At 46.5% G+C, this 26459-nt stretch overlaps 1 protein-coding gene across 1 annotated transcript in view; it reads right to left on the reverse strand.

The window, feature by feature from the left end:
- LOC143283746 (uncharacterized) overlaps positions 1–24472 on the reverse strand; it is a 146241-nt gene extending 121769 nt beyond the window's left edge. Inside the window, exons 1-7 of the mRNA XM_076590047.1 lie at positions 24337–24472; positions 22747–22956; positions 19693–19857; positions 18616–18743; positions 14656–14845; positions 13015–13137; positions 11174–11293 (exon numbers count right to left, since the gene is read on the reverse strand). Of these exons, the coding sequence (XP_076446162.1) occupies positions 11174–11293; positions 13015–13137; positions 14656–14845; positions 18616–18743; positions 19693–19857; positions 22747–22956; positions 24337–24466 (1066 nt within the window). The 5' untranslated portion in view covers positions 24467–24472. The remainder of the gene's footprint in view (positions 1–11173; positions 11294–13014; positions 13138–14655; positions 14846–18615; positions 18744–19692; positions 19858–22746; positions 22957–24336) is intronic.
- Positions 24473–26459: the final 1987 nt, after the last annotated feature.

Genomic DNA, 26459 nt, shown 5'->3' on the forward strand with positions numbered 1-26459 from the left:
CTTTTAGTTAGATTTTCAATCCAGAATCTCTCTCTGTGCATTTTAGTTAGATTTTCAATCCAGAATCTCTCTGTGCATTTTAGTTACATTTTCAATTTAGAATCTCTCTCTGTCTGCATTTTAGTTACATTTTCAATCTCACGCACTATAAAGCACACACGGACACACACACACACACACACACACACACACACACAGAGTCTCTCTCTATGCGTTTTAGTTACATTTTCAATCCAGAATGTTTTTCCCCCTCTCTCCATTTTAGTTACATTTTAAATCTAGGATCTCTCGTTATCTTCGCATTTATCTTTAGTTACATTTTCAATCCATAATCACTCTCTCTCTCTCTCCCTCTGTCCCTCCTTAACCCCCCCCCCTCTCTCTCTCTCTCTCTAGCGACCTTCTCCACCACAGTATGCTAGGGACACCCATGAGGAATTCTGGTGACTCGTCTCCAACTGGGAGTGGCCTGGATTGGGGCGGCAGTCACTTTTCCCCGAAGGAAAGCTAGTGCGTCTGACCCTCAGGGTTCGGCTGTCCTAATCACCCAGCCAATCTTTTCTCCTCTACCTCACACACACACACACACACACACGAATACAGTTCGACAGGATGCTGACCTTCAGAAAGCACACCGAAAATACTGATCTCAAATGAAAAGGGTCTTTCAGTCTTAAAAGCAATGGCAACCAAAGGCATCGAACAACGCCACCTCTTCCGGCTATATCAATCACTCGTTCTCAGTGTGATCGACTACAGACTTGGGCTAACAACACTGTCTCTAAGCAGCCACCTAAAATTAGAAAGAGAGTTCATAATGAAACTATGAGGCTGATCCTCGGAACAACAAAAGACACACCTACGGAAATCATGCGATACCTGCTTGATCTTCCTTTAATGCAGGCCAGAAACAAGGTAAAACAGGTTAAGACCTACTTCAGAGCATTAGAAAACCCTCAAAACCCACTGCATGATGCAGTCCAGGAACCAAAAGGAACAGGGTGATTTGGAAGATGGTATGCGTGTGTCAATGTGTGTGTGGGTCGGGGCTTGTGTTTGTGTGCTTTTGTGTGTGCGGAGCTGCTTTTTTTTTTAATGTGTGTGTGTGTGTGTGTGTGTGTGTGTGTGTGAGAGAGAGAGATTTACATTTATTTGCTTGTTTATTAATTATCACTATTGTGTTTTTCTTATTTTTATTTATTACTTATTACTTTAAAAATATTTATTCATTTATACATTTATCTATTTTTCATTATCTTCATTTATTCATTTTTGTTTTCTTATATATATTTTTTTCCTTTTCTATCTCAAGGCCTGACAAAGCGTTGGGTTACGCTGCTGGTCAGGCATCTGGTTAGATGTGGTGTAGCGTGCATCAGTGGATTTGTCCGAACGCAGTGACGCCTCCTGGAGTTACTGATACAGTACTACACACACACACACACACACACACACACACACACACACACGGCACACACAACAACAACAACAACAACACACACACACACACACACACACACACACACACACACACCACCACCACCACCACCGTGACCACCACCACCAACAACAAAAACAACAAACACATACTCACACACATTTTTGAAAATCATACTGCATTGACAATTTATGATAAACAACCGGACAGAGAGACAGGTAGCGGTGAGAGAGAGAAAGACAGAGACAGACAGACAGAGAGAGAGAGAGTTCGTGAGAGAGAGAGAGAGAGAGAGATCGAGAGAGAGAGAGATCCCATGTCTTACGTCATAAGCTAGCGGTGAACGAAGTTTTTTTTTTACTGAGGGAGAGAAAGACAGACACAGACACACAGAGAGAGAGAGAGAGAGAGAGAGAGAGAGACAGCCAGCCAGCCAGCCAGCCAGCCAGCGGGTTAGCGCGGCTCACGAAGTCGTACTTTCCGGGTACCTGCCCATGAATGCGTGCAGTCATGCACGTCATCCACACTGAACACTTCCGGGTAGACTATAGTCACGGGAGTACACACACACACACACACACACACGTATAAACAAAAGAAAAGAAAAGAAAATACGTGCTTTGCCCAGAATTATTATCAAACACATTGCCAACATTATTTCTGGAGACTGGTTGACACTAAAAAACAAAACAAAACACCATTAAGTAATAAACAGAATTTCTATACAGACGTATTTCTGTTTATGTAATTATATATACCAACAGCACAAAAACAAAACAAAACAAACAACAACAAAAACACCATAAAAAGCACGCGCTCACGCATAACATACAAGTCCACAACGGCACACACGTACGCACACGTACTTCAGTTGCCCATCTACACGCGTATATCGAGGATAAGCAACAGTTAAAAATAACAGAAAGGAAGGGACAGACAGACAAGGCGAGGGAGGCGCAGGGGGAAGAAGGGGGCTATTTTTTTTTTCTTCGTCTTACAATTACAGCCACGCCCATTCACACCTACACAGACAGACAGACAGACAGACACACCGACACACACAAGGAAATGGGCTAACATTTGTCAGTTAAACTGGATAGATTTGCGTTCCCTTTCTTCTGATATGTACGGAAGTTTATGTGTGATTTTCTTTTCCAAAAAAGACACTTTTTCAGGAAAATGAACGACTCTGCACGTACACCTATATGTACGCGCACTTGCATGTACATAGACACAGGCACAGACACAGACACAACACACACACAGACACCACACACACACACACACGTTTTCAAAACACATACGTGCAGAAAGAAGAAAACAGGTGAAGTTGGTGGGTGGAGAGAGAGAGAGAGAGAGAGAGAGAGAGAGAGAGAGAGAGAGAGAGAGAGACACTGGGGTGAAGCTGAAAGGAACACCACATGTTCCCTTGTACACACACACACACACACACACACACACACACACACACACACACACTGACACACACACACACACACACCGACAGACAGACAGGCTCTCAAACACAACGAAACAAACATTCAGACACCAGATGACAGACACAGGCAGAGAGACAGACATAAAGAAAGAATGAGAGAAAGAGACAATGAGCGAAAACATTCAGAGAGAACAACGTTTGTCCATATCTGCACATAATTCAATGTGTTGTCTATCGATTTATGCGGAAATTCATATTTCCACCAACAGACAATTTTCTGGAAATTGGACAACAACGCTCGTCTCTCACACGCCCTAGCACACAAGGGGAGAGAGAGAGAGGGAGAGATGGAGAGAGAGGGAGAGAGGGGAGAGAGAGAGAGAGACAGACAGACAGACTGAAAGGAAGTGAGGAGAGAGAGAGAGAGAGGGAGAGAGAGGATGTAAAGAGTGCGACAGATACACAGGCAGGCAGACAGACAGCTTGATGAGAGAGAGAGAGAGAGAGAGAGAGGGGGGGAGAGAGAGACAGTGAAGAGAGAGAGAGAGAGAGAATGCGAAGAGAGAGAGAGAGAGAGAGAGAGAGAGAGAATGCGAATGAGAGAGAAAGACCGAGAGAGAGAGAGAATAAGAGAGGTGTTGGTGGGGGCAATGAGCGGGGTGAGGGATGAGGCGGGCGGAGAGAGAACAAGGAAATTTATTTTTCCACACACCAAAGACTTTTTCAGGAACATGGAGCACGCCATGAAAGGCCACGTTTTCCTGTCCCTTCCATTCTGAGGAGGTTTCAGGACAAGGACAATCGTTTCACGGACAAAGCATGCCTTAAGTTTGATCGAACAATCGACACAACATGATCGACTCATGTGCTGTGTGTGTGTGTGTGTGTGTGTGTGTGTGTGTGTGTGTGTGTGTGAGTGTGTGTGTGTAGAGAGAGAGAGAGAGAGAGAGAGAGAGGAAGGGGAGGGGTGGGGCGGGGGGGGGGGGGGGGGGGGGGCAGAGAGAATGAGGAGGAGAAGGAGAACAGTTCAGAGTTTAACGACCTGACGTCCTGCGCCCTTAACCCTTTAACTGCTACTGACGTGTGCGCTCGCTACGTGAAGGACTGTCGCCTCACTGAGATCAGAACAGAAGCTCACAGGTCAGGATGTCCCGACACCTTTCTCTCTTTCCCCTGGCTTCTACTTCATCCACCGACTGCGTGACCTGTCCTGTCTTCAGCAAAAATCAATGACTCCATCGAGAAAGTACACTGGCAAAAACGTAGTGACCGCACATCAGACTCACGCCACGCTGATCTCGTCCCACCAGTGTTCAGCAGTCAATGGATCACCCAAGGCCATGTTGTTCAGTGCTTGCCGAGGGCGGGTCTTGGTTTCGTGAAGGTTTCGTTGTTCGAAGGGGGATGGAGTCCTGAAGGGGATGTGGGGAGGGGAGGCTAATTTAAAAACAACAACAACAACCCCCCAAAAAAACAAACAAACAAACAACAACACCAGAGCAGGCTGAAAGACTGACATCTACTCCTTATACATATATACATTATGCACCTGCTATTTGCAATTGCATCTGTTTGGTGGTTTTTGTTGTTGTTTTTCGAATATAAAAACTCGAGTGTTGAGAAGGATTATAGTGTCACGTGCATGCGCGCATGTTCCGTGTTTGTATGAACTAGGGGAACTTTCTGCATTTGTGGGTATGCATTGAGAGACAGCGAGAGAGAGAGAGAGAGAGAGAGAGATACAGACAGAAAGAGACAGACAGACAGATACAGACAGTCACACACACACACACACACACACAGAGGGGGTGGGGGGTATGAAAGCATAGCGAGTGAGAACTGGAGGAGAAAGAACGACACAAAGATGCAGACAGAAAAAAATAGAGAAGCGTGAGAGGAGGACAAGACATGGGGGAAAGTAGGTGGAGAGGAAGGGGGGAGGGGGTGGCAGGGAACCCCGGCCCTCCCCCTCCCTACCGCACCACCAGGCGTTGCATGCATTCGAACACCAGACCTTGCATGGCCGCTGGAGGGCCGAAACCCAACGCTCTGAGCACTCCGTTACCAACCAACCAACCTGTCTGTCTGACAACGTAGTGAGCGGGCACCACGGGCGGTGGAGGAGTGGCCGGATAGACTGAACCGAGATCAGTGACCTAAACGGTAAATCAAGAGGTAAATTAATGCAAAAAGACATTTATTGACTCTTCAGCAAAACTGTGCTTTTGTTCTGTCCTGACTTGAAAACCGGTTTATGGACAAAATGTGACAAAGCGCTTGCCCAACACCGACTATGTCTTTTTAATCTGCGATCTTAAATGAAGGTCATGCTATAAATTTCTGATAATTTTCTGAGAGAGAGAGAGAAAGAGAGAGAGAGACAGAAAGAGGTAGAAAGAGATACAGAGAGAGAGGGGGGGGGGATGATGGGGGGAGGGGTGGAGGGGGTGGCGTGAGTAAGGGAGAGACAGAAAGAGACAAGCCAGATCCTAAAACCTCTTCCCGTCGATGTTAAAAACACACTCAGAAGAAGAAGAAGAAGAAAAAACACCCCAGTATGATAAGCAGCATAGTGTAAATCCTCTCACGTGCTCAAAAAGGTACTTTGGCAGTGGACCGACTAATTGCTGAGGAAGGAAACTGGTGGTGACTGAATGACACAGGAGTGTCCTTCCCGTGTCTCTAACAAAGGGTTTGAACATGGCCGGAAACTGCACACAACGTCCCTATTCACCAAGTCAAAAACAGGAGACTTGCATACACACACGTACCGCTCGTTTCAACCCGGATTTCCATCTGTGGGAATCAGCGTAACTTTCCGCCTGTGTGGAAATGCATCCCATAGGAGGGGGAGGGGGGGGCGGGGGGGGGGGGGAGGCAGGGAAGAGAGACAGAGAGAGAGAGAAGCACAGAGGGATAGAGAAGCACAGAGAGAGAAGCAGAGAGAGAGAGAGAGAGAGAGAAGCAGAGAGAGAGCACAGAGGGAGAGAAGCAGAGAGAGAGAACAGCGCGCGCACACACACACACACACACACACACACACACACACAGATATATAGAGAGAGAAACAAACAGAAACAGAGACAGAGATAGACAGAAGCACACACACACACACACAGAGACAAAGACAAAAGCACAGAGAGAGGGAGAGAGAGAACCAGACAGCGAGCGAGCAAGCAAAAGAGAGACAGACTTCGTCGTTCTTGGGCTGCGATTCCCACGTTCACTCGTTTACACAAATGGGGTTTTACGCATCTGACCGTATTTAGGCAGTGGTAACCTCTTTTCAGGGGGAGGGAGTGGTACATGCGGATATGTCCTTGTTTCCATGACCCAGAGAACGCTGACTTGATAGCGGGATCTTTAACGCGCGCACTTATCTTCTGCATGCGTATACACGCGAAGGGGGTTCAGGCACAAGCATGTCGGCACATCTGTTGACCTGGGAGATCGGAAAATCTCCACCTCTTACACACCAGGCGCGTGACCGGGATTGGAACCCGGGACCCTCAGACTGAAAGTTCAACGCTCTAACAAGTCAGCTGTTGCGCCATCGAGAGTGACAGTGAACTGATTGATATGGATACTTATGTAGCACCTATTCCCGGTCAGATAGCAGTCTCAAAGCGCTTTATGAACATGGATTCATTTGTTCAACTGGCAGCCTACCTGCGTAGAGACGACCAAGAGCTGCTCATCATTCGTTTTCTTTGTCATTCACTTAGGTTTCAGTCACGAGCCCGCGCGCGCGCCCGCGCGCACACACACACACACACACGCATACACACACACACACACACATGCATATCATCGTGGATTTTACAACGAAATTTTGCCAGGGACATCGTCTGAGAATGTGAATGCGAAGACATTACTCTGAATGGCTGACGGCATGTTCAACAGGATCACGATCACGAAGAACGACATGGAAAATAAACAAGTCCGGCAAAACCAACAGCGAATACTCAGCACTTATGTACACGCCTCCGAGAACACCTACCGTTGACATAATCACACCACGACTCACTTCTTGACCTGTGTTCCAACGAAAACAACAACAACAACAACAACAAAAAACCATCAACTAAAAAAACACCACATCCGCATACCGATACATAATTATCATCACCAACATGATTGGCCCATGGCCCACAGCCTTCATACACTCACACCGAAGTGTCGGGAAAATCCAACCGCTTACTTTTTGCCGCGCCCTGCTGAGTGATGAACACACCTAATACATAATCCCCGGGTGTGTGTGGAGGGGGTGGGGTGTGGGGGGTGAAGGTTAAAAACGGAGCTTTGGTCGAGGTGACAGCACATTTGAAATAGCTTCAAACGGGCATTTCTCTTACCGACGGCAAACGTCCGTCTGTAAAAATACCCTGTGCGGACATCGCATGTTCTTTATTAAGATTTCAGTCAATGAAGGGTAACATGAAATGGTTTTTAAAATGAGATGTATTTTCCCCATAAGGTCGCTGTGTCGAAGAGAAAGTCACAAAAATAAATGCCACCCTCCAAAGAGCTGCACTGTCTTTCCATTGAATCGTGATGAAAGTAAGACATATAAATGAAACTCAGATTATTACGGCTGTCACGGGGCCGGAATGCACGTTCTTCTCTTTACAGGTTAACTTAACTAAACGCCGATACCATGCACTGATGACTTTAAATACATGTGGGATAACTGTCAAATCTATCACGTTACAAATTTGGTGCTCTTTTATTCAAATCATTGCGCATCAGGCTGAAAGGGGATAGAGACACAGATACAGAGAAAGATATTGGGCGGTGTGTGTGGGGGGGGGGGGTTCGGAGGGGGGGGGGGGTAGGCAGTGTTGAGAAAGAGCGAGATAGATAAGAAGGAAGAAAGGAGGAACAAAAGGTAAATAAAGAGGAGATAAAGATGCGGGGTGGGGGGTGGGGAGGGGAGTAGCGAGGAAGATATGTATAACACACACACACACACAAACACACACACACACACACACACACAGGAAGAGAATGAGACACAGACACCAAAGACATACATGGGGAATCCAATGAGAAACATCAAAAGCTTTATTATATTCAGGCCTTGGGCCGCAACAAAAGAGAGAGAGCGAGAGAGAGAGAGAGAGAGACAGACAGAGAGAAGGGAGGGAGGAAGGGACAGACAGATACGGGGAGAGAGACAGACAGACAGACAGAGAGACAGGCAGACAGACAGACAGACAGAGAGAGAGGGAGAGAGAGAGAGACTGACAGAGAGACAAGCAGGCAGACAGACAGGAGAGAGAGTGAGTGAGAGAGACAGAAACAGAGAGACAGAAACAGAGAGACAGAGAGAGAGGGGGGGGAGAGAGAGAGAGAGAGAAAGACAGAGAGACACAGACAGACAGAGAGACAAAGACAGGGACAGAAATAGAAAATACAGTGAGAAACAGAGTCAGACAAAGCCGTCTTTGATAACAGAGACAAGAATCATAAAAAACAAACAAACAAAAAACCCACAACTGTCAACAGCCAGAGAGTGTTGTGCAAAATGCATAGTGCCGGGGAAATCCTTTTCGGATTATAAAAAAAAAAGAAGAATATTTACAAGGACAGGCTTTCCTTGTCTATGCATGCACACACCCTCCACCACTTTCCCTCCCCCCCGCTCACAAACACACACGTACATACACACACGAACCAAGAGGGGCATGCACGCACGCACGCACACACACACACACCCCCTCATGGTGTAACCAGATTGAACAATGCCCAGCGCAGATCACCAGTACAATATCTTAAAAAAAAAAAAAAAAAAAAAAAAAAGCAAAACAAAACCAAAAAAAAAAAAGAAAAAAAAAGAAAAGAAAAGTGGTACTCGCTCAGTATCAGCACTTTTATCAAACCTGAAGAATCTCACACTGAATCGATTTCATTGCCTTTGTTTATAGACTGGGAAAAAATGAAGATTATTAAGACTCAATGCCCATGTTTTTGGTTTTTTTTGTGTGTGTTTTTTTTTTGTTTTTTTTTTTCAATTTTGACAACACTCTTACATTTAGTTGATTTAAATGCATTCGTTGACCGATTTCAAATGACTAATGTGGCACAGTGAACGTGTTTAAAAACTTTTTTTTTTTCGGGGATGGGGGATATCAAAACATATCTGCAATTCGTGCAACTGATCTCACGGTGGGTTGAATTACATGCACTGGTTGGTGGACTGCAAATGGTAACAGTTGCCTCCACCAGTTTTACTACTAACAAGGAAGACTGATCTTATCAGAGAACACCTACTTACACACCATGCAAACGGTCCTGGTCTACTAGTTACTTATTATCATTCCAGTCGCGTGCGACGAGAAGAGGAGAGAGAGAGAGAGAGAGAGAGAGAGAGAGAGAGAGTACAGACAGACAGAATGTGAATAATTCATTCATTATTAGAAAGACAGAAACAGAGAGAAATACACACACACACACACACACACACACACACACACACAAATATACACATTGTGTGTGTGTGTGTGTGTGTGTGTGTGTGTGTGCAACCTGTCTGTTCACTAGCAAAGATGCCTGCTAAAGAAAAACGCATAAACAAAAAACGAGAACCATACGTTGTTTGTATTTTTGCGCTGGAACAGGAAGTAACTCCAATCTTGGTTTCCCCAGTATCAAGTGTCGCTCAGTGTCAACGACAAGACTGCTGGCTGATAACATACTGTGGAAAAACCTGGTTTCGTGCTGTAGATCTCGTGCAGACACGACCGCTTGGGTCTTCTCTCTCTCTCTCTCTCTCTCTCTCTCTCCGGTTAAAGTCCGTTTGTTCTCACTGTTGGATTTCTTTCTCTCTATCTCCCTTTTTACTCACTTATTGTATTCGTTCAGTGTTGACGCTGTCACATCTTTTCCGCAGTCATTGTCGTTCACTTGTAAAATGGATCAAAACTGACCTCTCAACTGAGGACTTTTAGAAGTGTTTTTTTTTTTTTTTTTTTTTTGTTGTTTTTTTTGTTTGTTTTGGTTTTTTTCTTTTTTCCAATTTCCCGTGGAAACGCCTGACGACATTCCTTCTTTTTTTCATGCCACAGGATTGCCCGTCCCGTCAAAGAATGAATAAGATCTGTAATTTACTTGATGAAGCGGAGCCGGCACAACACGTGGAGAAGAGAAAACCGCACACGTCACTTGCAACTGAATCACAAAGCTAGATCTGGCGCACTAATGCGTCGGATTCCAAAACTGAAAACCAAAATGCACTAAAGTTCTTCTTAAATTGCTTTACATCATTATCATGTATAATCTGAAGAGTTCATTCAAAATAACTGTTGGTGTTTTTAACGAAGTGCCGCATGGTTTGGTCTCAGCGTCACGTTTTGTCTATCAGTGTCTTTCCCTCTTCGGTCTTGATCTATCTTCGTTTTCTCTGCCACACAAAATGTCCTTTCAACGGGTAATTATGGTCACCGATCGATATGGAGTTGACAGACGTGCATTTCTTGGTTCAGTTATAACTGGTACTGCGGTTCCCACTCGGATATTAACAAGTTAAATGTTTTTGTTCTTCGTGTTTTTTACGAAGTGGGTGCGCCATTCACCAACCTGTCGTCTGCCCCAATCTAGGGGAGTTAATTGTGATATGGAGCGAAACGACCTTTTACACATGAGTTGCTACCCCTACACCCCACATTCACTGTGTGTGTGTGTTGTGTGTGTGTGTGTGTGAGTGTGTGAGTGTGTGTGTGTGTGTGTGTGTGAGAGAGAGAGAGAGAGGGAGAGAGAGAGAGAGAGTGTGTGTGTGTGTGAGAGTGTGTGTGCGCGCGCTTGGTGCGTGTGTGTACGCGCGCGCGACTGTGTGTGCAAATGAATATTATTGAACAAAACAGGTAAGAATGAGTTTTTAGTGACACAGCGTTGACACTCGGACAGAAAGACAGTGAGACAGAGAGACAAAGCGTAAGACAGAAACACGTCAGATACATAAAAATATACCGCTGGAGAAAAAGGTTGTTTTGTTTTTTTAAACAGGACGGTTGAGACACAGTGACAGACAACCAGAGATTGCAACAGTGAGAGTTGACATGTGCCGTGAAAAAGTGGAGGGACTAAAAAGTCAGTCAAGACCCACGGAAAGAGCTCAGTGACGACTTTGAAAACGTGCCAAACGTGTGCGTCAACCTTGGTGACACGCACAAAAACAGGCAAAACATGAGGATAACAGGATAGTGAAGGAGGGAGGGGGAGAAGGGGGTTGGGTGGGGACTTTTGAAGGTTGCGGGGGGTTGGGGTGGGGGTCGGAGAGTGGGGGTTGGCGGACTCACCCAGACAGGCGAAGGGGCCGCTGGCGGTGAAACCTTGGTGACAGGTGCAGAAGAAAGAGGCGTGCGTGTTGTGACAGTCCTGCTGACATCCTCCGTTGTCGATGGCACACTCGTCCACGTCTGTCACAACACACACACACACAGACACACATACACACGCGCGCGCGCGCGCACGCACGCACGCACACACACACACACATTGGCACACACACGCACACACACACGAAGAAGAAAACTAAGTTCATCGTATATGGTCGAAACAGAATATTTTGTTGTAATCACACACACACACACACCACTTTCTGTATGGTGTTGGCTTCAACAATTGACTCTGCAAGGCAAGGGAGGCAACCCTCTGCTGGGCTGTGGTAACCGTGCCGGCTGAAAAATGTTGTATCGTGTGGTGTGTGCATGCGTGTGATGTGTGTGCGCGCGCGTGTGTTTAAGCCCAGTACAGAAGTTCCCCACCCACCCCCTTCTCTCTCTCCCCAATAACATATGGAAATCGTGCAAAACGTCCCGAGCTTCAGAGGCTCTGTGTGTGCGTGTGTGTGTGTGTATGTGTGTGCGCGCGCGCGCGAGCAAAAGCCCAGATTCCTCTGAAGATGAACCCCATCTTCCTGTGTACACACAGGGAAATCGTGCAAAATGTGCTGGGTTTATCTTGTGAAGTTGTCTCTGTCTCTGTCTCTGTCTCTCTCTGTGGTTTAGGCCCAGGATTCCTATTCGGGTCCTTTGTCTCTCTCCCAACAACTTTCATCCTTGCACACATGGAAACCCTGCAAAACATTTTAAGATGCTGTCACGTTCTCTCTTATCCTCTCTTTCTCCCTTCCTTTCCCCGTGTGTGTGTGTGTGTGTGTGAGAGAGAGAGCCTAGTCTCTCAACAACTGGTTCTTGCACACATGGAAATCGTACAAAACATGCATGTAAAACGTGCAGAGTTCATCATGTGAAGCTGTGTGTGTGTGTGTGTGTGTGTGTGTGTGTGTGTGTGTGTGTGTGTGTGTGTGTGTGCGCGCGCGCGTGTATGTAAGCTCAATATTCATCTTCACAAGTCCCCTCTCCCTCTCTCAACATTCTTCTTTGCACGCAAGGAAATACTTGCAAATCTTGCCTAGTTTAGTTTGTGAATCTCTCTCTTAGTATGTGAGTGAGTGAGTGAGTTCTCTGTGAGTGAGTGAGTGAGTGAGTGTGTGTGTGTGTGTGTGTGTGTGTGTGTGTGTGTAAACCCAGTATTCCTCCAGAAATACTCTATCAGCCTCAACAACATTCCTCTTTGCATAAGTGAAAATAAAGTGCGCGCGCGCTCCTGTGTGTGTGCGTGTGTGTGTGTTTGTGTAATCCCAGAATTCCTCTTCAGAAATCCTCTCCTTCTCTGTCTATAGCATTGGTGCTTGCACACATCTGGGTTTATCTTGTGAAGTTCTCTCTCTTACACATACACATATATATATGCGCGTGTGTGTGTGTGTGTTTGTGTGTGTAGAGAAAGTGTGTGCGTGTGTGCGTGAGCCCAGTGGAATTCCTCTTCAGAAATCCTCCCCTCTTTGTCTTCCACAATCCAACAAAGAAAGTTGGGTTTGGGGGTTGGTTTGTTTTTTGTTTTGTTTTTTATAAATACATATTGGCTTACAGACGTGCGAAGCGCACACACATTACACCTAACACACCCACCACCCACAACACAACAACGACAACAGAATACGAAGAGCGAAATGGGAACGAGCGAATCGGGAACCACCAATTTGGTGACGAGCAGCGAATCGGCAACTGGCGAAACAGGAACAGCCGAATCGGGGCGACAACTCTCAAGCCAGCCAACACCCCAGGATACTGACCCACACAGTGCTTCCCGTCCGTGTCCAACGTGTACCCGGGGTGGCATGTGCAGGCGTAGGTCCTGTTGCCGGGTACACACATGTGCTCACAGCCTGCCTTGTTGATCTGACACGGGTCGTTCTCTGAAAGAAAAAAAAAAAAACAGGCAACAGCCGTCACACACTGTCCACAACCTGCTTCCAGGACAACCACCACGACGATGACGAAGAAATAGAAGCAGGAGGAGAAGGAGGAACAGCAGCAGCAGAAGATGATGATGAAGAAGAAGAAAAAGAGGAGGAGGAGGCGAATAAAAAAAAGAAGAAGAAAACAACAGAAGAGAATAATTCAATCGAAATTATTTGTCTAAGCAGAACATTAAGAACAAGAACATGAATTCAATTTCAGGTTGCCTAACAGCAACCGTTACAAGAAGAAAAAGACACAAGAAGAATTCAATTCCAGTCTGGCTCACGAGCGTTAGAGAACACTGAACAAGAAAATCACGCACACGAAGAACTCAGTTTGGCTCAGAGCTCACAGGACAAGAACAAAAGCATGAAGAATTTCAAATGCCTTAAAAATATGCTGTGAAGAAAAAAAAAGAGGGATGAAGATGATGACAATAAAGAAAGAAGAGCCTACCCCCTCCCCGGCCACCATTACAACTTCCACCCACACTTGTAAAAATAAATAAATAAATAAATAAAATTAAAAAAAAAACCCGAGATGAAGGAAGTGAATAAAAAGAAACACGGAAAAAAGAGGAAGTTGAAGAGCAAATGAAGATAGCTTGCTTGAAATATAGACAGATAGATAGAGAAGACAAGACAAGACAAAATCTTTATTATCGACGGTAATAGATAAGCAAGTAACATGCTTTTTTTTACATCCAGCCCTCGCCCTAAAGAGGGAACAAAGCTACAGAAGCGAAAATGAGCAAAACAATATAATTTTTTTTTTTTAAATCAGATAGATGACGGTAATGACAGGTGAAACTGATGATGAATGGAGATGATGATGGTGATGGTGATAATTTTTCTCCTGTCTGCAAGTGTATTTGTATTACTATCAAAGTGGATTTTGCCTGAGACAACCCTTTTGTTGTCGCGGGCTCTTTTATGTGCGCTAAGTGCATGCTGCACACGCGATCTCGTGTTACCGTATCATCGAAATGACTGGCGTCCAGACCACCACCCAGGGTCTAGTGGAGGGGAAGCAAGTTCTAGCGAGAGTGGGATCTGATCCCGTGGCCTCAAACTCTCTCACTCCCTTGGCGGACGCGTTACCACGGGGCCATGACTCCACAAACTTACGATGATGATGATGATGGCAGTGATGATGATCAGTATCGCTATCATAATTATTATCATTATTATCGTTTGTACAACTATAACTTCACTGTTATAATTATTTTCATCATCATTATAGTTATAATTATCATTATTATCATTATTATTACTATAAATTCATTTTTCTTATCATTATTATTATTGTCATTACCATTATTATTATCATTATTACAACAATAAAAACAACAACCATAATAATAATAATATAATCATTATTCAGTAGTAGTAGTAGTAGTAGTAGTAATTTTGTTGTTATCATCATCATCACAAAATACACACACACATACACACACGTTGTCCATTTCTCACCGGACACACACTTGGGCGGCTGGGCGGCGCCCCACTGCAGGTTACGACAGAAGAGGGTGTTGGCCGATTGGTTGACCAGCTTGTACCCCGGGTAGCACGAGTAGGTGGCCACCATGACGTAACGGCCCCGAACCTCGTTCATGACGTAACTGATGTCCACCACTGCGTTGCTCAGAGTAGGGGGCTCCACCTGTGAGTTTCAACTTCAGTTGCTCAATGCGGCGTCACTACGTCCGGACAAAGCCGTACACACTACTCCATATCTACCAGGCTAGGCCGATGCCTGACCATGCACTGCGTCCGGACAAAGCCGTATACACGACTCCACATCTACCAGGCAAGGCAGATACCTGACCATGGTGTCAGATGCATTGCCTGGTTCTAACTTTTTGACAGTTACACGTGACTAAATGACTACGTTGACCGAACTACGCCATTGGTCAGTTCCATACTACACACAGTTAGCAGCGGTTTACGACCATACTGGGCTCTTCCGTCCGAGAAATGCAACTGACTCCTGAAGCATAACCCAACGCACTTGTCAGGCCTTATATGTTTGTGTACCCACCCAAGTGGATTTCTTTTACATAATTTTGCCGGAGGACAACGGTTTTGTTGCCATGGGATCTTTTTCAGAGCGCCACGTACATGCGTGCTGGACACTGGACCTAGTTTTATCGTCGCATCCGAAAGACTAGATGCTCAGTTTGATTTTCCAGTCAAACTTTGGAGAAAGGCCCAGAGCGAGATTCGAACCCAAGACCCTCATGGACATTGTACTGATAGAAAACCGTCTTAACCATTCTGCCCCCTTGCTCCTCCTTGCTCCTGGGAGAGGGCTGAAAGGACTTAAAACAATCAGTTTTAGTTTCAAGGTGGTGTCAGACCATAGGGACTGGTCCATATACTGACGCTATACCGCTTCTGCTGTATTAAGAAAATACAAGGATTACATATATATAAAGGAGCACATGCCTAACATTCGCATGACAGCAACTGTTGGTCAGGCCTTGGGAACCTACCCTGGGCTTGTTTGTATTACAACATCAACAGAAAAGAATTAAGATAAGCAAATATGTAAATGCGTTAAAATATAATAAAGTGATAGATATGTATTAGGAAAGAAAGGACTGAACAAAAATGGGTCACGCTTAGCATACCCGTGCACAAATACACGTGCGCGCATACGCACAGAAGCGGAAAAATCACACACACACACACACACACACCGCACATACAGCAATTTGTAGTCTCACAGACATTTTCAACCGATAAACGTACGTAACCCATGCGCGCACACAAGCAATGAAATGTAGCACAAAAACATTAACTCATACAAGCCTTGTGGTCGGTCTCTTTGCTGCCGCCAGTTCTTCATGGACCATCATCGCTTTTCTACAACCCTCCTCAGACAGACAGGAAGTCACCCCTCAGCAGACAGCCAGGACATCACCCCTCTACAAACAGCGGGGACTTCACCCCTCTACAGACAGCCAGGACATCACCCTTCTACAGACAGCCAGGACACCACCCCTCTACAAACAGCGGGGACTTCACCCCTCTACAGACAGCCAGGACATCACCCCTCTACAGACAGCCAGGACACCACCCCTCTACAGAAAACCTGGACTTCATCCCTCTACCGACAGCCAAGACATCACCCCTCTGCACCCCTCTACAGACAGCCAGGACACCCCCTCTACAAACAGCAAGAACTTCGCCTATTCTCCTGACAGCCAGGACATCACCCAGGTATAGACATTCAGGATATCACCCCTCTGTAAACAGCCAGGACATTCCTCTACCGGCAGGACATCACCCCTCCACAGACATCCAGGACATCACCCCTATACAGACATTCAGGACATCATCCCTCTACAGACAGCCAGGACATCATCACACAGACTGCCAGGACACCACTCTACAGCAAGGACATCACTCCTCTACAGACAGGACTTCACCCCTCTACAGACAACCAGGACTTCACCCCTCTACAGACAACCAGGACTTCACCCCTCTACAGACAACCAGGACTTCACCCCTCTAAACACAGCCAGCGCAGTCAGGACTTCACCCCTCTACAGACAACCAGGATTTCACCCCTCTACAGACAGCCAGGACTTCACCACTCTACAGCCAGGACTTCACCCTTCTACAGACAACCAGGACTTCACTTCTCTATAGACAGGACTTCACCCCTCTTCAGCCAGGACTTCACCCATCTACAGTCAGGACCACCCCTCTACAGACAGCCAGGACTTCACTCTACAGGCAGGACATCACCCCTCCACAGAGATCCAGGACATCACCCCTGTGCCCTTCTACAGACAGCCAGGACTTCACCCCTCTACAGACAGCCAGGACCTCACCCCTCTACAGCCAGGACTACACCCCTCTACAGACAGTCAAGACATCACCCCTCTACAGACAGCCAGAATTTCACCCCTCTACAGCCAGGACTTCACCACTCTACAGACAGGACTTCACCCCTCTACACACCCAGGACATCACCCCTCTTCACACCCAGGACATCACCCCTCTTCAGGTAGCCAGGACTTCACCCCTGTTATCTTCAGACATCCAGGACATCACCCCTCTTCAGACAGCCAGTACATCACCCTTCTTCAGACAGCCAGTACATCACCCTTCTTCAGACAGCCAGTACATCACCCTTCTTCAGACAGCCAGTAAATCACCCCTCTACATACAATCAGGACTGCACCCCTCTTCAGACAGCCAGTACATCACCCTTCTACAGACAGCCAGGACTTCACCCCTCTACAGACAGGACATCACCCCTCTACAGACCGCCAGGACATCACCCCTCTACAGACAGGACTTCGCCCTTCTACAGACAGACAGGACTTCGCCCCTCTACAGACAGACAGGACTTCACCCTCTACAGACAGCCAGGATATCACCCCTCTACAGACAGCCAGGTCATCACCCCTCAACCTACAGGATTTCACCCCTCTACATACAGACAGGACTTCACCTCAGGTCATCACCCCTCTACAGACAGGACTTCACCCCTTTACAGACAGGACTTCACCCCTCTATACTCAGGTCATCACCCCTCTACAGACAGGACTTTACCCCTCTACAGACAGCCAGGACATCACCCTTCTTCAGACAGCCAGGACATCACCCGTCTACAGACAGCCAGGACTTCACCCCTCTACAGACAGGACTTTACCCCTCTACAGACAGCCAGGACATCACCCTTCTTCAGACAGCCAGGACATCACCCGTCTACAGACAGCCAGGACTTCACCCATCTACAGACTGCCAGGAATTCCCCCTCTACAGACAGCCAGGACATCACTCCTCTTCAGGCAGCCAGGACTTCACCCCTCTGCATACAACCAGGACGTCACCCCTCCTCAGACAGCCAGGACATCCCTCTTCAGACACCCTGGACAAAAGCCCTCTACAGACACCCAGGACATCACCACTCTAGACATCCAGGACTTCCCCTTGGAAAACCAGACGGACCCCATACCCACACAGACATCCCAAGACTCCATCCCCTCGAACAACGAAACTTTCACAACACCAAGGCACCCCTGTACTGAATAACCTGACCACAACTGCTTCAACAGGAGAATTTCGAATTATATTCCCTGCTTGGTGATGTATAGTTTCTTGCTGGCCATGGAATGAGTATTCGCTTGTAACAGTTGGCGGTGTTTGATTGGCTAGAGCAGGCCGGACTTGGCTGAGCGTCTTTTCAGTGCGTTGCCACGAAATTTGGCCAACCCGAGCAAAACAGACAGGCCTAACTGCATCAGTTTGACATGGTACAGTATACTGCACCAAAATAAAACATTGTTACCCTGTAAAATTCAACGTATTTCTACAGTGACATTTTCGAATAAAACACTGTTTAATTCAAACTAAACGAAAGGAAAGAAGGAAAGAAAGGAAGAGGAAAGAAAAAAAAAAAGTCACATCACTGACGTGATGGTGGAAGCAGGTTTCATCCGAGTCCTCCACTGACAGGTCCTCAGTGACAGGGGCTGGGGTGGTCACGGCACTCCTGGTCGCGTCCTCGGACTGCGTCGTCGTGGCCAGCGGCTCTGGGATGACTGCGGGCAGCGGAGCGAGAGAGAGAGAGAGGGGGGGAGTGAGAGAGAGAAAGAAGAGAGAGAGAGAGATGGAGGGGGGGAGTGAGTGAGTGAGAGAGCAGAGTATGATTCTTCTATTAAAAAAAAAAAAAATCTCTCTCTCTTCTCTCTGTGTTTTATGATGCATTCCTGCACATGCAGAGACTTGATCATCCTCACTCCCCACTCCCTCCACATATGGGCATACGTGTGTGTGTGTGTGTGTGTGTCTGATAGAGAAACCGAGATAGAAAGGCTATTATAAAGAGAGGGATATAAAGAAACATCCATACATGTATGCATTGATACATACATACATATATACATGCATACATACACACACACACACACCCACACACACACACGAGAACATACAAAGAGAAAGATAGTGAGAGAAGGAAAGAAAGAGAGAGAGGGAGAGAAAGAGAGAGGGAAAGAGAAAGAGGGGGGAAAGAGAAAGAGAGAGGAGAGAGGGAAAGAGAGGGAGAAAGGGAGAGAGAGAGGGGGAGGAAGAGAGACAGTCAGACAGAGAAAGAGAGAGTGAGTGACAGACAGACAAATGCGAAAGACCCTGCCAAACGCGGAGGTAAAAATGCGCTGTTGAACAAAGGTATGGGCTGCTCTTTGTAAAATTGTCTACACTTTCTGTGTCCGTCGGCAAACAATGTTACCAGTCCATCGTTTTATTCCGTCTTCCCCCATCCCCCTCTCCCTCCCTCAACAGTCCCATGGAGGGCTGTTTCTACCAAGGCCTCTAGATCTTGTTACGTGGGCCACACTCAAGGTAGTTTCCTTTTCTTTACCGATGTCAGCAGATCTTCACGTCTCTTCAGCCAACCACGTGTCAATAGTTTCTGTCCGTTGCTGCCAGACAAGCAACACAAACACAACTTGCAGTACAGGTGAACCCACACAGTCCCACTGAACTCACCTGCACAGATGGGGTAGATGCCCGTCCACCGTCCACCCTCACACAGCAGCAGGCGGGAGCCAATCAGATAGTAGCCCTGTCGGCACGTGAAGGTGGCCACGCCCCCCGTGACGTCACGCTCCACCACCCCGTGGTTGGGGGCTACCAAGGCAGGGCACTTGTCCTCTGCCCACAGACAGCACCAGCACCCTTCACCGACCTCTCGCCCGGACCCACCCGCCCTCGAACAGCGCAACTTTCCCCGAGCAAGACACTGATTATCTCCTATCACACCGCAGACACTGCTCTCGCCCTTTGTCCCAAGTTTGACTGGAAAACCGAACGGTGGTTCTTGTCATTCGGACGAGGCGATAAACCCAGGTCCTGTGTACAGCATGCACTTGGCGCGCTGAAAAAGAACATATGGCAACGAGAGTGTTGTCCTCTGGCAAAATTATGTGGATACATAGAAGAACTTCACTCTGATAGGTATGTAAATATGAATGCCTGCACTCAAGGCCTGACAGCGTGTTGTGTTATGCCGCTCAACAGGCGTCTGCCTAGCAGATGTGGTGCAGCGAATATGGATTTGCCCGAACGCAGTGACGCCTCCTTGAGAAACAAACTGAAACAGACACGGATATCTTAATTCTAAAGAGCTCGAAGCGCTTTACGAGTACAAAATTAATCGATTGTAAATAAAAAAATTTAAAAAATACACTCACTACAAACACTTGAAACAGGCATCATAAAACTATTTGTTTAACTCCCTTGCGCGCATATGCACGCACGCGTGCACATACAAAAAAAGAAAGGGAAAAAAACGCGGCTCAAGTTACAGGCCGACCAACCGTCCGCCATCTTTAAACCTTTTCTAAACAAGCAGTGTTCAAAATGACTGAATCCATAACAAACTGAAGCACAGTATTTGCACTCACCGCGAGCAATTAACCTTTGAACAGGTGTTGCTATGCCAGCTTCGCTCACAACAATGCAATTACACGTGCTTCCGTCGGAACACACGGTTTGGAACGCTGAGAACAAATTCCACTCGGGTACCTACCGGTTCGACTCCACAACGCACAAGACCAGCATTCTATGTCAGTGAGCTGTCCGTAACTTGCACGCGCATTGGTTTCGTGAAAGTCGCACGAGATTTCCGTGAAACATGCGTCAAGTGAAAGTGACAAGTTGCAAGATGTTTGCGAAAGAGTGCATGCCCTTCTTTCCCACCCCAACCCCACCCTATCCCATTTTTCAAACATCCACTTGTTTTTTTGTGTGTTTTTTTCTAACCTGTTTCGTGAGGGGTGTGTGTGTGTGTGTGTGTGATAGAGACAGAGACAGAGACGGAGAAAAGTACAGCTAGCAGTCCACCAAAGTTTCAGTTCCAGATTCAGGGAGGTGCTGTTCCATTTGTAACAAACCACTTTGCACCAAGCCACTTTTGCTGTCGATCAAAATTCCACACCATCCAACTGAAATCTTTGGAGAAAAGAAAAAAAAAAAAGCACTAGAAGTCTGGGTGGTAGGGAAATATCACCAGGACTATTGTCCTATTTTCTCCGATAACCTTCAAAGTTCAATTTATCTTTTTCTCCAACATGAAATCCGAGTGCAACTGAATATCAACTTCATTTTTTTTTTTTTTTTTTTACCGAATTGTGACCTGATCGAAAAACAATGGTTCATTTTGTTGTTGTTGTTGTTGTTGTTGTTTGTTGTTGCAAACTTGTGTTGCAAAGCAAACTGCACCACGACCATAGATCAAATACGCACGTTAAAGATCCTGTAATCCATGCCAACGCTCAGGAGGTTATGGAAACAAGAACATAGCCAACATGCACATCCCCGAAAACGAAATATGGTTACCTATACGAAGGGGTAAAAAAAACAAAAACAAGTCATATATGTAAGAGGTTACATGTCTGTGTGTTTGTGTGTGTGTGTGTGTGTGTGTGTGTGTGTGTGTGTGTGTGTGTGTGTGTGCGTGCGTGTATGTGTGTATGTGCGCACATAACTAAGACTTGGCTGAATGACCCAGGAAACGAATGATGAGCGCCCAAAGGCAGCTCTCAATCGGCTCCACCCAGGAAGGCAGCCTGCTGTGCAAATGACGCCGTGTTTGTAAAGTGCTTAGAGCTTGGCCTGTAACCGAAGATAGTTGGCACAAAAAAGTTTCCATATCATAATCATCACCACCACCACCGTCATCATTATCGTCGTCATCATCATCACCCTCATCAGTTTCATCACCATCATCATCGTATTAGTCACCATCAACATCATCATTATCATCATTTATATCACCACCACCACCACCACCACCATCATCATCACCACCACCATGATCACCACCGCCACAATCATCATTACCACCACCGTCATCATCATCGTCGTCGTCATCATCACCACCACCATCACCACCACCGCCATCATCATCACGGTCATCACCATCATCACAGTCACCACCATCACCACCATCATTATCATCATCATCATCATCACCACCACCAACACCACCACCACCACCACCATCATCATCATCATCATCACCGCAACCATCATTACCACCACCATCATCATCATAATTATCATCAATCCTCTTCCTCCTCCTCCTCCTCCTCACCATATTCATCATTTCTCCTCTTCTTTCTCTTCCTCTCCACCACCACCACCAACATCATCATCACCACCACCACCACCACCACTACCACCACCAACATCACCATCATCATCATCACCACCACCACCACCACCGCCACCATCATCATCACCACCACCATCACCACCACCATCATCACCACCATCACCACCACCACCATCATCACCACCACCATCATCGTCATCATCATCATCACCACCACCACCACCACCATCAACTCCACCACCATCATCATCACCACCATCACCTTCATCATCATCACCACCACCATCATCATCACCACTATCACCACCATCATCACCACCATCATCATCATCATCATCACCATCACCACCACCATTACCACCACCACCACCACCATCACCATCACCATCCTCACCACCACCACCACCACCACTATCCTCACTCACCCACGCAGAAGGGGGCCTCAATGGTCCAGTTGCCGGAGCTGAGGTTGCAGGCCCCGTGGGTGGGTCCCGACGCCTGGTAGGGCCAGTCACAGATGTACTCCAGCAGCATCCCCTCTCCCCACACGTGGGTCTGCCCGTGCCGGGGGGGAGGGGGAGGCACGCACGGCTTCTTCTCCTCTACGTCCGGGTCCACGGTCAGCAGGTCCACGTCTGCAAGGTGCGAGGGAGGAGTTTCGTGTTGCATGTTTGAATGAAAATAACAACAAAAACAACAACAACAACAAACAAACAAAGAAAAACAAAGAACAAAAATAGTTTCGGTTAGGTAGTTATATCTGCAGGTGTGTTACTGAGAGTGGGGGGTGGGGGTGTAGGGTACCTGTCAAACTGATGCATTCCTTGAACTAGACATTAATTCAGGTATCTGTCTCCCCAGCTGCACCCGATCCGTCCACCCACCCATTCATCCATCCGTCCATCTTTCCATCTCCCTATCCACTCTGATACAAATCCCGACAATGGTGGAGATGAAAGACACTCGAACAAGACAGCAACAACAATAACAACAAACCCATCGTAATAATGATATCAGTAAAACAGCCACACACAACACAAACAGTAACTCATAGTTGTCTGGTTGAGATGACAAAGTGATTCTCATTCTGTCTGTAACAAATTCCAAAATTACAAGTATCAACAGCATTCAGTTGTTCATCGATTATTGGTCAACACTGCAGGTGTCAGGGCAGTCGGCTGGTTCGTTACCAGCGCCGTGTATTCGAAAATGGTTCAGGATGATCTAGGGAATCTAGATATCTGAGAGGAGGAACTGAACATGGCTTTTCACCCAGACAAATGCCAGTGACCAACGTAACAATGCAAGGAGACCAAACCAAGGTCCCAAGGCTAAACACTTGGACAACACTACCCACAGCGACTTGGGGTGGGGAGGATGTACGTCCATAACACTGGCTCAGAAAGCCTCAAACCGGACATATGGCTTTCTCCAAGGGAATATGAACACTGGCCCCAAGAGGATAAAAGGACTACAAGTTCAAAACCGGGTCCGCCCCGTTGCTGAATAACCAACAACAGTATGGGGGCCCCACTATTCAGGACACCACAACAACAACATGGAGAAAGTCCAGCGCCACGTCGCCACATTGGTGCTAAAAACGTTACCGTAATACCCCTAGCGTTGGGGACATGGCACACCATCGCGGCCCCCACAACCATCCCAAACTCGGCACCTTTTCCTCAAACGTGCCCGCCTCCCCAGCTTGATAGACACTGTCCTTTTTTTTTTTTTTTTAGTTTATTTATCTAATCACGTGCATCCTGGGTCCAGGGTTCCTTCCCAACAGTGACCATCATCATGAACGAGAAGAAGGAGGAGAGTCTAAAACTTCATCATTTTTTTGTTTCTTCTCTTTTGTTTGTTTTTAAGCTCACAGATGATGGTTACGATACTTCTACACATTCGTTTCCTTCACAATGATGGTGGAGCATGCCTAATAGGCTCTCCGCCCCAAGTCTCTCACCCAAGAAAAAAACACGAAATGATTAAAAAAAGAAAAGTTCTTGCAGTACCTTCGAAGTCGTAGTCGATGTTGTCTTTATCGCCGTAGTCGAAGAGCCACTGTCCTCGAACGATGACAGAACAGATGATGACGACAAGACAGACATCATAGATACAACTTTGCTGCCAGCCTGCCGCCATGTTGCCTGGGTCACAGGTCACAAGTCGTCCGTCTTCCACGTGTGCATGCGTTTTATGGTCACCCGTTTTAGTCAATAGTTCGTTCTTTGGTTTACAACACAACAACAAGCAAACAAAAAACAAACAAACAAAAACCAAAAAACTTTCGTTCTGCATAATCTGCGAAACAATAATCATGTCCTCTTTTAAGACACGCATTCGCATGCGTGCAATGTGCAGTGTGTGTGTGTGTGTGTGTGTGTGTGTGTGTGTGTGTGTGTGTGTGAGAGAGAGAGAGAGAGAGAGAGAGAGAGATCTTTAAAGAAATTGGTGAGAAACGTATTTATTTCTAATGTATACTAACATGTACTGAACTGAAAACATGTGCATTAAGCGGCAATGGTGTAACGCTTTATCTGCACGTATTGTCATTGTGTGATGGCTTGCACATTGTTGTATACGTGCATTGTGGAGGTGCACACCAGTGTGTGAATGAACTTTCACTTGTTTTTTGTCTGCTGCATTCGAAGGCGCATAGTGGCGCTGGCATATGGTACCCATCTGTGTGTGTGTGTGTGTGTGTGTGTGTGTGTGTGTGTGTGTGTGTGTGTGTGTGTGTGTGTCTCCCCTCCCACCTGCATAAACACATACACACACACACTCTCTCTCTCTTTCTCTCATTCACACACACACACGCGCGCGCGCGCGCGCGCGCATATGGACACACACTAGCTTTATTGTTTTTGTGAAATTTTCAAGACAATGTTCATGACCAGAAAAAGCAGCAGGAAAGAGGAACGAAAGAGACAGACAGACAGACAGGCTGAGCAAGTGGGAGACAGAGACAGACCGATACAGTGTGAACTTTTGACGAAGTAAGTAAGCCATACGAACAGCTCGCGCCCACTTCCTTCCCCTCCCTCCTCACCCCCCTCCCCTCCCCTCATTCCGCCGCCCCACCATCCCCCTCTAAGGCAGGAAACCAGCACTTAATTTAGAACCACGGACAACCCAGGTTTTGTGGGCTACTGCTCTCACGCTTGTAGTATTTCTCCTTGTTTCTCTTCTCACGGAGGGACCCTTGATAAGGCTTCTGCTGTTCTACATTAGTCCAGCTTACTTGATATACTATGTTCTTACAGAAACAACAATAACAACAACAAAGTCTGTTCAGTTTCAAGCGATCTCTCCATTATTACGGCACTCTATTCCAAATCTGTATTCTATTGAATATAGTTCTGTTTCTTTCTCGAGCGCTCGTCAGTGTGTGTGTGTGTGTGTGTGTGTGTGTGTGTGTGTGTGTGTGTGCGAAGCCAGACATGGAGAGGATGATATAAAGAGAGACAAAAAGAAATATATAGACACATATCTATACATACCTACAAACATACGTGCATAAAAATAATCAGAGAGAGAGAGAGAGTTGTGTGCTTTACGTCTGTCACGCGTTCTTGTAAAGTGCTGTTAACTGTATGAAAGCGCCATATAAATGCATTCACGACAGTGGGAAGGTTCTTTGGACTTGTTCGGGTAGAAAGATGTTCCCACCCTGTAATATCATCATCACCATCACCATCGTCATCACCATATGATGATAGTGATGGTGGTGGTGATGAATGTCATTATTGTTGTTATCATTAAAATGTTTATGGTCATCTGTAAGCTTTTACATGTGTACTGTCACGTCAGCCTTTGAGTCATCATCAATGCCCTCAGTAACATCATTCAAATAAATACTTGAAGGCGCTGCATCGCGCGCACGCGCGCACGCACGCACACACACACACACACACACACACACACACACACGACACAAGCGCAAGCACAGTCTCTTTATCTCACACACACACACACACACACACACACACACACACACACACACACACACACACACACACACACACCAAAACAAAAACAACAACAGAGACATGGATGGAGAGAGATACAGACACGACACGACATACACTTAGAGCCAGTTAATAGCATCAGAGATAAAATTAACTGTTGTGGGGAA

The sequence above is a fragment of the Babylonia areolata genome, chromosome 7 (genome assembly GCF_041734735.1).
Source record: "Babylonia areolata isolate BAREFJ2019XMU chromosome 7, ASM4173473v1, whole genome shotgun sequence".
Lineage (NCBI taxonomy): Eukaryota > Metazoa > Mollusca > Gastropoda > Neogastropoda > Buccinidae > Babylonia > Babylonia areolata.